Source organism: Ascidiella aspersa, chromosome 6 (assembly GCF_963924565.1).
Source record: "Ascidiella aspersa chromosome 6, kaAscAspe10.2, whole genome shotgun sequence".
Classification (NCBI taxonomy): Eukaryota; Metazoa; Chordata; class Ascidiacea; order Phlebobranchia; family Ascidiidae; genus Ascidiella; species Ascidiella aspersa.
The window spans coordinates 32,380,896-32,393,774 of NC_139452.1; the positions used below are offsets into that span (position 1 = coordinate 32,380,896).

General features: G+C 31.1%; 1 protein-coding gene across 1 annotated transcript; it reads left to right on the forward strand.

Annotated features, from left to right (window-relative positions):
• The first annotated feature begins 6,887 nt into the window (after positions 1–6,887).
• Positions 6,888–12,753, forward strand: LOC146141317 (receptor-type tyrosine-protein phosphatase alpha-like). The gene is made up of 10 exons (XM_083392259.1): positions 6,888–6,970; positions 7,491–7,626; positions 8,168–8,268; positions 8,725–8,777; positions 9,189–9,232; positions 9,517–9,630; positions 10,433–10,573; positions 10,811–10,959; positions 11,758–11,893; positions 12,406–12,753. The coding sequence occupies exons 1-10, from the start codon at positions 6,903–6,905 to the stop codon at positions 12,481–12,483; spliced, it is 1,020 nt and encodes a 339-aa protein (XP_083248385.1). The 5' UTR covers positions 6,888–6,902; the 3' UTR covers positions 12,484–12,753.
• The last annotated feature ends 126 nt before the right edge of the window (positions 12,754–12,879 follow it).

Consider the following 12,879-nt stretch of genomic DNA (forward strand, 5'->3'; position numbering starts at 1 on the left):
TTTTTTGCAGATCTTACAAGAGTTTGGATTTTCTACAACCCGAATGATAGTGGTTTTCATGATAAATTGTTTTACAAATACTCGAAATCACCTGATGAAGTTGGTCCTTGGAAAAGCACTTCTAGGTTGGGACACTTGTCATACGTCGACCTTTACAACACGTGAGTCATCTGGATTACATCATATTCTCACATTATTCATCAAATGAGAGTCATGCAATCGAACACTTACACAGAAATGCAGTCGGAAGAACTGCCATATACTTCTGTGTTGCTCAAGAAAGATCACATAAATGGGCTGTAACATTAGGTACATCATGTCCCGGTGAAGGTAAGAAATTATTTATGCACATTGTTTTTTTTTATTTGCCAAACACATACAAGAATTTAGTTATCATCATTCTTTGCATTGGAAACACTAGATTAATTAAATTTGTACAGGGTCTCTAAACACTTTTCGCAGACTGTCCCATTTCTAAATGCTAATGAAACTTTAGAACTGCAAAACATATTTCCAGTGACACATTAAACAATACAATACTTTCCAGGTTGGACTTTTGATTTTATGTTGTTTGCAAATACATCACCAACCCCTGGACATAAATCAATATATATTTACCAACGTAAGCTGGGAATTTACTCGTATCGTTTGACAGACGTCAGTGGTGAGGTTTATCACAATCACAACATTTCATTTGGAACATTCTATGTGCCAGGTAAAAAAAAAAATAAAATTTAATTAATCCAAAATAAGATAATAAGTTAAATAAATATTAAAAGTCCGAATTATTTGCTGCCTTGGAGATGACAAAATGAACTTTCAGAACAGATATGCAGTTTACTTCTTTTGCTGGAAGTTTTTAATAATAATTATGTTATTATTGTTAATAATTGTGCAAGTTTATAAACTGATCTTTGTTAGGATGTTCTACGAGTGTTTTTCTTAATCGGTTAAAAGTATATTGGTCATTTATTCTACTGCTACAAAGAAAGTTTTGGCTGAAGAATCTATTTGTTTTTATTGTAGACAATAAAGTCTTACTTGGAGCCAAATGGAAATCCAAGCAATGGTTGTGGAGCGATGGAACAACAGCAAACTTCACTTCAATAAATAAAACAACTTGTCAGCAAAAAGCACTTTCTTATGGAACTAATGGATGGGAGACGGTTAATGTCAACTGTACAACTAAAGCTTACTACATATGCCAAGTCAATTGTAAGTTTTAAATTTAAAATCAATTACTTATAGACAGAATAGCTTATTGGGCATTAGCTTTTTGTTCAATTTACATTATGTTTAAGTATTTAATAACAAAATCGTATCGTTTACTGCTGATTTCCAGTTACCCCAAGTATAAATGCAACTACAACCAAATGCAATTCTTCAAACGCAATCATCAATTGGGGTGATGAGTTAGGCAAGTTAGCAAATCACACTGGGCATACAATTACTGTCAAGGTAAGCTTTCTAGACTTCATGTTAACTAGTTCTTGGTGCAATATAACTTTTTATTTCAGGTTGATGTGTCAACACAGGAAACCAATTTGAAAATTCAATCAAAACATATTCAGTATATTGACTTACAAGCTACAATAAATGCACTCAGACCAAAGACAAAATATGCAATAAAGGTATGTTCTCATTATGAGTTTCAATAAAAATTTGAAAATCTACAATTTCAGCCTATATTTATTTCAGATCACAGTTGAATTTATTGGCTGCAGCAACTTTTCAGTTGAAAGCAGGTTAAACTTGACAACAAGAGCAGTAATACTTCCAGATGCAGTTACAAGTGCATCGGTGATCTCAAGCAATCCTTGTCTGTTGCAAGTAAACACAAACCACACAAACATCATCTACTATAATGTAAGTGTTTTTTAATTTTCCAAATTTTTCTATTTATTTTAACTAGGAAACATGAGGCTTGAATAAGTAAACATCCTTGTAATAACCATGTTTCTTTCTCATGTCAGCATAAACAAATATTAATCTACAGCTTACACCATCGGTTTCTATGTTTTAAATTTCACGGTTCAGGTTTCGGCTTCCAGTGACTTTTTAACAACACATCAACTTTTTGAAGCCAAAAATAAGAATTCATTGAAAATAAACACAACAATGCATCCAAATGGAAGCCATATTACTCTAAAAGTGAGCTGCATATTAATGTGTACAAATTAAGGGTAAAACCAATAAAGTGTTAAAAACATCAGATTTGTTTAAAGTTTAAATTTTTTTTAATTCCATATTTAAGCTTTTTTCATTCAAAGAAAGTAATTTTTTAAGTATTTTGATTTTCAGTCTGACTAAAAAAACAGCAAGAAGTGTTCACAATATAACAAAATAACCAAAATTTCAAAACTTTTTAAAATTGGTAAAAAATAAAAAAAATACCAAAATTTAACTCAATATCGTTCCCAGATTCAAACTCTCACATGCAAAGGGTCAAGTGAACAAATTGAGGCCAAAGGTCATTGTGAAAAAGCAAATAAAGAAAATGAAGAAACTGAAGTTAAGAAACAAGAAACAAACACAGGTAAATAATATTTTGTCAGAAATTAAAGGATTTACATTTTATTGAAAATAAATTGCACAGAAATTTAGCTATTATGTATTGTGTTATATTCATTAATATAATACTTTCTCTTTTACATAGTCATTGTTCAGTAAAAACAATTGGTTAGGTATTATATCAAAATTTGATTGGTAAACCAAACTGCTTGACAAAAAAAAGTAAAACTTATTACTCAAATTTACAGAAATTTTAGGTAAAACAAAAAAATTAATACATCTGTTTTTTAAATGAAGTATATAAATATTTCAAAAAATATATGAAAAACCATTATTTAGATAAAATTGTTATTTTGTTGTTTTCAAATATTTCGGCAAGACCTTATCCCATTAAATATAAGATGAAGATAAAAATGATAACACATAGACAAAGAAAAAAAAATGTGTTAACATTTCTGTCTTCACTTTTTGTTATGAGGAATTGCTAAAACATTTGGAAATAGCGAAATGACTATTTTGTTGAATATAATGGCTTTAGAATATTTATTGAAGCTACCAAAAAGTGTGTATTGTGTTCCGAAAATAGATAAATATTGTTTTTACCTGTCAGTAGGCCTGATTGTTGGAACAGTTGGAGCAATAATACTGGCTTTGGTTGCAATGGCAACTTTATTCTTTATTGTGAGGTAAATTGTCACAGCTTCACCATATTGTGGGTTATTTATTACATTTTAAATCTGTTCATAATAATACTTAATGTTCAGATAAATATGATAATAAATGGCTTCTAATCTATCTATATAGGTTAAATATTCTGAGATATCTTATTTGAAGAGTATATATAATTGTAAATAGTGTGTAAAGTACCTTCAATGCACATAACTATTATGGACCTCCGAAAGTTGATGCATAAAACGTTTTGTAAAAATAAAAGGCTTGGATACAATATGCAATTGCAAAGCCAAAAAGGTTGATTAGATTGACACCATCTTGGTTTAGATGTTTAAATCATCTAAAAACAGCTTAATCAAGCTGATGTCGATCTAGCCAACCTTTTTGGCTTTGCAATTCATTATTAAGCTTAATAAATGCCTTGTGGTAGAAAATCCTTGCATCATATTACAGGAAACGCCAAACTGCCAAGAAAAGTTCGCTGCCTAGTCTTAATGTTACAGGTTTGTTTTTGGTTTGGAGTTTGTGAGTCTGTTGTTATAAGCAGTGGCAGCCTACTACTAACTTACTAACCTATAAAACTTTGTCTAGTAATTTTAATTACTATTCAGTTTAAGGCCAATTTTTTTCTAAAATTTATATAGAGCTATATTATTAAAACATTTACACTAGTTCCAGATGGACCAATTGGAAATGAACTGGATGAATTAAGTCTTCAAGGTAAGTCAATATAGGAAGAACATTAATTAATCACGTTTGTGTTTAGGCACAGATTGGAAAGACAGAAATAATGCAGCATTCAAGGGATTTGCTTTTATCAAACTAATAATTAATGTGGATAAAAACATGCAGATATTATGGTTTAAATATTAGGGTCATTAAACTGTATATAGATGGTATAATTTACACTAAACCCTGGAAAAAAGTGTTTTTGGATAAATTAAAAACCTATTTTCTACAGCTGCCAGCAATACTGAAGCTCCTGAAATCTCGCCAAGACTAAACATTGAAGAGCCAAAGGTATGTAGAAATGTGCATAGTGCAGCATTTCAACTTATTTAAAAACATTTACACTTCTATAGACTTCTATAGAAGTATGCCACTATGAGAACTTCAATAAAGGAGATGGCACAAAACCACAAAGTGAGTTATTTTTTGTTATTTTGCTATTACTTATAAGTATGAGTGAATAACGTAAGACAAAAACAAGGAATCAAACTATAAAACGCTTTTAGAAACTTGGAAAATGAAAATGTTGTTTGAAGAAAAGGCTGGAAATAACATGAAGTTATTCACCAAAGAATTTCAGGCAAGTTTGTTGTTGTCTGTTAGTTAATGCAAAAGGTGTTTGGTACAACTATTAAATTAAATGATTTCTTCGAATTCAAAATTAGTTGCTGCCTATTAAGTCATGGATTAAAATAAATGTATTTAAATTCATGCTGTTTATTGTAATAAATAGTGGAGTTTGTTTGAAAATATTTAGGAAAAGTAATTAAATAGCAACAATGACTTACTGGGCAGAATTGTAATTTCCAGGAAATTGTCAATACGAGCAAAGTCAACACAAAGGAAAACCATTTCTCTCAACTTCCACAAAATGCTGAGAAGAACAGATACAGAAACATACATTCTTGTAAGTTGTATTAATTAAACATAACCAAGTTGTGTATTAAATGACATTAAAACAAATATATTTTTAAACCCCATTGGATGTATGTTGAATTAAATTCATTTATTTGTAACTTCGTATCTTAAAGTCAACGATATGAATGTTTTCATCAAATTTTTACACTGTTTGATAAAAAATGGTACAAAGCATAATTAAAATTATGCATAAAAAAATGGTAGCATAAATTATTATTTAAAATTACCAGAAATTTATAGTTCGCTGTGAAAAAACAGACATCCTAGTATCCTAATTGAATCAAATTAAACAGCATAAATATTTAAAGTTTTACAAATACTATATGCGCGAGATTTTGTTGAACAAAAGTGTTTTATTTATTTTTATCAAATAAATTCCTCCAACAGTTGACCATGCTAAAGTTATGCTTGGAGGACAAGGACAGGATGATTACATAAATGCTTCTTTTATGGAGGTAAGTTGTTCCTGTCTGTTATATCTAAATATACTAGTATGTGTCGTTAATTCATTGTTGGTTTATATTAATATAGTGGCCTTTCCCATAACAAAGTTTTGTACCCGCGACAACCCGTTAAGCTGTGGCATAACATTTGTTTTTTCCGGCATTTAAAGACATTTAAGTTTGTCACCTCAATCTTTTGGTTACTATTTCTTCATAAAACAACATTGAGTATATTCACCAGTTTAAACTAGATCACAACTTCAACATTATGTAGCAGTATATAAATACAGAAAAAAAATGGCAAAAAAATTTCATTATTTTTTTCACAGGGATATTCCGAGAAGAATAAGTTTATAGCATCTCAAGGCCCCAAGCCAAACACTATGGGTGATTTCTGGCTGATGGTTTGGCAGCAAAATGCTTCAATCATCATCATGCTGACTGGAATAAAGGAAAGGAACAAGGTTTGGGAACTAAAATGACAATTATTCTACCTGGGTAAAAAATTGCCAGGTTTAATAGTTCCTAAAAGTGTAGCAATAACAGACATTGTTGTCAGTATATTTTAAGTCAAAGATATACTGACGATGTCTTTTATGGACAAAAATATACCTTTTTAAACAAAAAGTATCTGATCTAAGTACTAGCTTTGCTTGATATTCTGCTTTTACCGGTCAGGAATTTAGAGTCAACATTGGCAAGAACATAAAGCTTCAGGTTCCCATATAGCGCAACCTAGTTTTTAGTATATGTCACAAAAGTCAACTTCTTAAAAACCATATTTCTTAACCAACTAAAAAAGGGTGTGAACTTTCATAAATGGTATTTAACTTCCCAACTTCACAATTACATGTCCTTACTGAATGTTTTTTATAAATTAATGGACATCTCAATTATAATGTAATTTTTGATGAAATAGGTTGATAATATTACAAAAGTGAATGCTTTCCAGGCGAAATGTGCCAAATATTGGCCTGAACTTGGGACAAATGTTCAACATGGGAAGATCTCTATCACTTGTGAAGAAGAAACAAGGCTTGGTGGAATTATCAGAAGGATGTTTGCAATCTGCCTTAGAGAGGTCTTTTTAAAACTAACCTAATGTATTTTAGATAAATAAAAGTTATCAATTAAAATCCACTAATTTAAAGGCGTAAAAAATTCAAGAAGCATATATTTGTCTTTACATTGGATAAAAAAAGAATAAATAATTATTGTGATTTTGTCTAACAGTTATAAAAAGCTTTTATATAGACAATAATAATGTTTCCTAAACTTTATTTTGCAAAGTGTGTTTGTTCATACAAGCGCCATATGGAAGTGTTGTTTTTGATTTAAGACTCATTCTGAAAGAGTTATTGTGTGTTTTTAAATCAGTCCTATCCAAACAGTTACACTCTACGCTTAACCACTCTATCATATTGCTTTCAGGAAACGCGTAAGGTTTCTTAATAAAGACAGTGTTGTGTGTTCTTAACTCAGTGTTGTGTGTTTCTTAAACAGGAATACCCCGCAATTTCATTCCCTGCTAAAACCACAGTGTCTTATTACTTTCAGGAAACGCGGAACGTGACTCAGTTCCAATACACAACCTGGCCCGACCATGGAATTCCAACGACAACTTCAAACATGATTTACTTGAGGAGAATGGTGGAAGAAAAACACGACAAACAAGCTCCTATTGTGGTACATTGCAGGTGAAAATGTTTTTTGATTTAATTAGAGAAATCTTGAAGGATTTTAATGGAAAAAAAATAATTTCCTAAATATATAATATTTTCTGGGATATGATAATTCTGCCCTTGCAAAACTTACAACCTTAAATTAATCATGTACAAAAAAATATTTGCCAAGGAAAGCTAATACAGTTGGAATATACTGTTTCTAGACTTTAACACAGTGTTTAGACAGCAAAGTAATAATATTATGAAGGTTTGACTAACCTTGAAATAACAGAAGTGTTGTTTAAGCTTGCGTACAAAAGCAACAAAGATTTTTATATTGGTTTGCATTGTACCAAATATGTATCTCTAACCTTAAATAAAACTGCTTTTTTAATCCACTCAACAGTATGATAATACAACTAGACATACCTATAACATTTTTTGTGTTGTGTTTATTTACCACTCATCCTGGAGTTTATATTATAGAAGTATTTATAATATTTCTTTGTTTTGTAAGGTCATTATTATCATCTACATTGTGATATACCTCTAGTGCTGGAGTGGGTCGTACTGGAACTTACATCGCGATGGACGTTTCGTTTGATCAACTCGACGCAGAAGAAAACGTTGAAGTTGTTCGAACTGTGATCAAGATGAGGGAGAACAGGACGGAAATGGTCCAGACTGTGGTAAGATTGTACTTTTTGTGGCTCTAGAAGTTTATATAATAACAAGTGATGTGCTGTACTTGGCATTTTTTTCGACACTGAGACCAGATATTTTAAATAAAACGTATGGCGATCTGCTACCGAATGACTTCAGTAATATGCCTAAACATGAAAAATCAATTATTCAGTTTGATGACACTAACAGATGATAAAAAATAGTTGCTTACCTTTATGATCATTTAAACCATACTAAACTCCTGTGCAAATGGGTAGACAAAAAAATGAAAACAACCCCTAATTTCATTCTTTAAGTGAAAGTATAGTATCACCAATAACAACAAGTTAAATTTTATACAATGGGGAAAATTGTTTTTGTATCTTCCAAATATAAATATGTTTGGTAAAAAATAGAAAAACTTCTTTCATCTGAACAAACTTATTTGCAGAGGTTTTTATTTAAAATGTCACCTTATGAGGTATTTTTCTGCCTAAATTCAGTTTTATGTTATTTTATCAGAACTGCTATTTAAACACATTTAATTTGGTAAATTTATTATTCCAGCAACAATATGTCTTCATCCACAAACTTATAATGGAACATGAAATGCTTCCGGCAAGTGATCGAACAGCAACCGAACTATCGGATCTAACTGAAGATGATTTGTAAGTAATTCATATAATAACCCCAATGTGTGTCAATAGCAGTGATGCCAACAAGTCATTTTGAAATAACTTAAGTCAAGTCAAGTCAAGTCTTTTGCGAAAATAACCAAGTCTTAGTTGCCAATTCATTGGTTCCAGTCAAGTTATTATTATTCAAGCAAGGTAATTTAAAGTTAAGTCATTGACATAAAAATAATACAATTGGTAAACTCGGCCGAATATGAGCAATAACTTAATTAAAACTAACAAAAAACAATATACAGCATGAAAATTGTTTTACCTACAAAAATTGAGATAAATTACCAAATTTTATTCAAAAATATTTATTCAAACACCTAATTTTAACCCAAGGTATATTACAAAATACTTAATAAGTGTTTGAGTTAAGTATTCATGTTAATTTTAGTGACATGCTTATCTTACACAACAGTGTGGTCGCTTAATTTTATGTTTCAGAGCTGAAGTCATAAATGAAGAATTTAATCTTCTTTCTGAAATCCAGGCAATAGGTAAGTTAATAAATAAACATTTATAAATTCAACCAAACAGATTTACCAAAAAGTAGCGTTGATAAAAAAAAGAAAAAGTAAGAAAAACAAACTAAGAAAGAAACTTATAAACCTAAATGAGCTTGTTTTATTGTTTTATGATAAATATATTTTGCTTTTATGAACATCATCAGTTACTTATTCTTATGCTATTTGAAATAACTTACTGATGTTACCGTAGGAATGAAACATATTTTTATTAATTTAGTATTTTTTGATTTTAAGAATCCTTAGTTGATTTTTTATTGAATAATTTACAAACGGAATCCTTTTTTCACCAATCGTTTGCAGAAAATTTCTCCAAAAAAAATTCTAAAAATATTACAAAACTGTTGATTTTTAACTCCTAAATAAAACTCCTCACATATTTAGGCCAAATGCATTCAGGAACAGAAGGAGAAATCACAGTCATACAGGTAAAGTAAGGTGAAATTTCCAAAAATATCTTGTCTCGCACATGTACATTAAACACACAAAATATAAATCACAACACTATAGTTCTAGATTAACAAAAAACACAGCTAAGCTTTGTTTTTTACTTTATATCATAACATTTATGGCTACTTTTTAAATGCCGGCCATTGTAGAGAAACAGTAAGAATCTTGGCTAATATTTTTATTTAATAGAAACTATTTATATGTTTTCTACCATTGTATTTTTTTATACTTGAACCTATTTATAAATTTCCTTTATTTTCAGGGATATAACTCTTCTACAATCTTTATTACATCACAATCACCTCATAGTGACAGACAAGCAGAGTTCTGGAAGTCAATGGTTTATCAGCGAGTCAACTCTGTTGTGTGTTTGGAGGTAAGTTGTTGTGAGTGAAAATTATGACTTGTTTGTTAATTTACAATCCAAAGAAACAATAACACAAGTTTGCTTTCGTAAAAATTACATGGTCATAAACATTTGTCTTCATCCTGTCTTTTGATAAATATAATTCACCACTGAGCCTCATTTGCTATTATGATGGTGTGTTATGGTTGAGGTCGTGAGTTCGAACCTCACCACAGGCTAGTTTTAAGAACAGGATGCAGCTATGGTTGTTTCTCAACTTGTTCCTCTCTGAGCCTGTGTAGCTCAGTTGGTAGAGTGAAGGTCCCCGACACCCGTATAACCGCAGTCATGAGTTCGAACCTCACCACAGACATTGCATTTTCAAGCCTGACCTTGCTTGCTTTAAGTGATTAATTGATGTCGGTTAACCCTCTAAAGGTTCCTGTGCACTATGATATGTGTGCCTTTATTATCAGTATGATTTCTGGACAAACTAGTCTATGAATGTTTAAGTGATTTCCAGTTTGGCCGGTGTAGTGAGTTCGAACCTCACTGCAGACTAGTTGTTTTTTAGCCTGCCCTGCTTGCATTATTGATCGACAGATTCGGTCAGTCGCGATGGCTTTCAGTGTACTATAATACAAAAGCCGTAATCGTTGGCCAGTGCAACATCTGAAGAGCTAAATTGCAGAATACATACTTGTGTATGAATGTTTCATTATTTTAGTGGCATCGACATTACTTTTAAACAAATCCTAATGGCTGACTGATTGTTTGTGCCTAACAAGACAATACATTTGTTGTTAATGTAACACATTTTCACACTTTTTAGCCTTATGAAGCTGACATGATTACTACAAGTGGAGCAGAAATGGTGGAGTTTGGAGATGTGAAACTCACAATCGAGTCAACGAATGATCGAGGAAGTTTTGTTGAGAGAACTGTGAAAGTGGAGATGACGTCACCAGTTAAGGTGGAGCAATATGAAATATATGTTGGAATAATAATATTTATACTTATTATTACGCATGACCACAAAAACATGCTGTAAATTTCCTTTATTAAGGGGAGTTTTGTAAGGACATTAATATTTAACCATTATTATGTATTAAATAAATGAATTGCATAAGATATGCAAAGTAACTTGAAAAATTTAATATTGTATTTGGAAGTTCAAAATTATTTTTCTTTACCGTTATGTAACAATAAGGATTCAATTGTGGTGAAATACCTGGTTTTGAACACCTGGAAAAATGTTAACATCCCTCCGAGTTCAAAGTTCATGTTGGAGCTGATCGATGAGGTTCAAAGGTCACAAGAAAGCCCACAAGAGGGCAGCAGAGTTCTGGTTCAATGCAGGTAAATCCACAAGGTGGCAGCAATGTGATTAACACTGTGATTGAAATGATATGTTAGGCGGTGGTTCAATGGAAGATGCACAATCGCACATACAAGTGTGTTAAAAAGTGTGATCTAGTTCTTCTGAAGCTGCTTTTCAACCAACGATAATGATAAGTGGGAGGTTTATTTATAGTTTGCAATAATTTTGAAATTCTAGCTATTTCAGGAGTGACATTACCACATTGCCAAAATCTCATGGTTTTATAAGTCCTCTGTAGTAATAAGATAGAATAGTGAAGGATATCCACGACAATACAAACTTGAAACTAATGCAGGTTTTTTCTTATATTGTCATTTTTGGTCATCAGAAATTTGTTTGCCATTACCATAGAATGTTGTGAAAGGATATTGACTCAGACACCAAGGTAGTAAATCACCTTACAGGTGTAAAGCGCAAAAGAGCAATTCGGCCTATCAGCACTTTCCTGAAGGCGGAAAATTCAATTTAATGCTACCACCCAACCCAAACACTAACCCCATCCAAACTCAAATCAATATATATTCTTCCATTGGTGCATGTGTAAAAGAGCGATTGGGCAAATAGCCATTTTCTAGAATGTCTGGCATAAAACAAAAGATATACATTACAACAGAAAATATACATGAATATAACAACTAAAATGTTTGTTATCACTGGAACCTGCCAATTTACAAAACTGCTTATAAAATAAACTAGAGATTGCTGTCGCTCAATGCTTCAAAACTTCAATGTTATTTGTTTAATTCACCTGTTGTTCAAAATAACATTGTTTTCAGCGATGGAACTTTGAGGACCGGCACCTTCATTGCTCTGATGAACATTCTGGAAAGATTGAAAGCTCAGAATAAAGTCAATGTTTTAAGAACTGTGAAAGATCTGAGGGATGTGAGACCAAACATGGTGGACAATCTGGTTAGTTAAACAATAAGTTTACTGTGACAAGAAGGGTCTTCTAAAGTTTTCTTTCAAGAGTAAATAATTTTACACAAAGCGATTAAAACAGTCGTTCTCAAATGTTTTCAGCCAGCTGCACAATTAAAAATGTAAACAATTAGCAGCACACTTTTCTCAAAAATGTACTAAAACTACAAGGGAAGATAATGGGTATGTACAATCATATCTACAGTTATCTTGTGAATAGTGTGCATTCAGTCTTTCATGCTTGCCAATTTGTAATTCAAATAGGCTCTTTTCCCAATAACAAAAAGTTTTTTGTCTCACTTGAGAACCTTTCGAGGCACACAGTTTAAGAAACACTGGCTTAAACTGCCAAGGCAATTGTACTGTAAGAGCTTCAAAATACACAATAAACTTTTACAAAATTGCCTTTTACCATAATCGTTAATGTTTTAAACACTGTATATTGCTTAGGTGGTATATAGAAAGTAAAAAAGAAAATTTCTAAACATCTACATTTTTTCCAGGAATGTTACAAGTACATCTACAAGGTTTTGAAAGAACAACTCTCATCTCCCAACATTTATGAAAATATAAATGGATAAAAAAAATCATAATTACTTATATGCTGTAATAATTTTGTGAATGTTAGTAGTTGTTTCTACATTATTTTTATTGCTTTTGTATGAGATTTTTGATTAAGTTCCAAATTAATTTATTGTGTTAAACCTTATTTTTGTAATTTATTCTGATAATAATTTATTTATCAGAAATAAACTGTTGTATTTTTTGTGCGGAGATTGCAAAGAATATTATTTAATTTGCTCTTGTAGTTGAAGTGAATATTTTTCTGGAAATTTTTGTTATATTTTTGTAATGGGTTATTCGCAGCCTACAAGTGAAACTAAAATATTGTTAATAAACAGTTATAAAGCACTGGTATGGATATTTGTATGTTCAGTTGAAAACAAACAAGCTACATTAAGAGGTGGGGAAATTAA

Excerpts from the sequence above, each read along its gene's own strand:
- LOC146141317 (XM_083392259.1), top strand. The coding sequence starts at position 6,903 with ATGATTTACTTGAGGAGAATGGTGGAAGAAAAACACGACAAACAAGCT. Across the intron at positions 8,778-9,188 it reads TTCTGAAATCCAGGCAATAG|GCCAAATGCATTCAGGAACA; the intron begins GTAAGTTAATAA and ends TCACATATTTAG. Across the intron at positions 10,574-10,810 it reads AGATGACGTCACCAGTTAAG|GATTCAATTGTGGTGAAATA; the intron begins GTGGAGCAATAT and ends TGTAACAATAAG.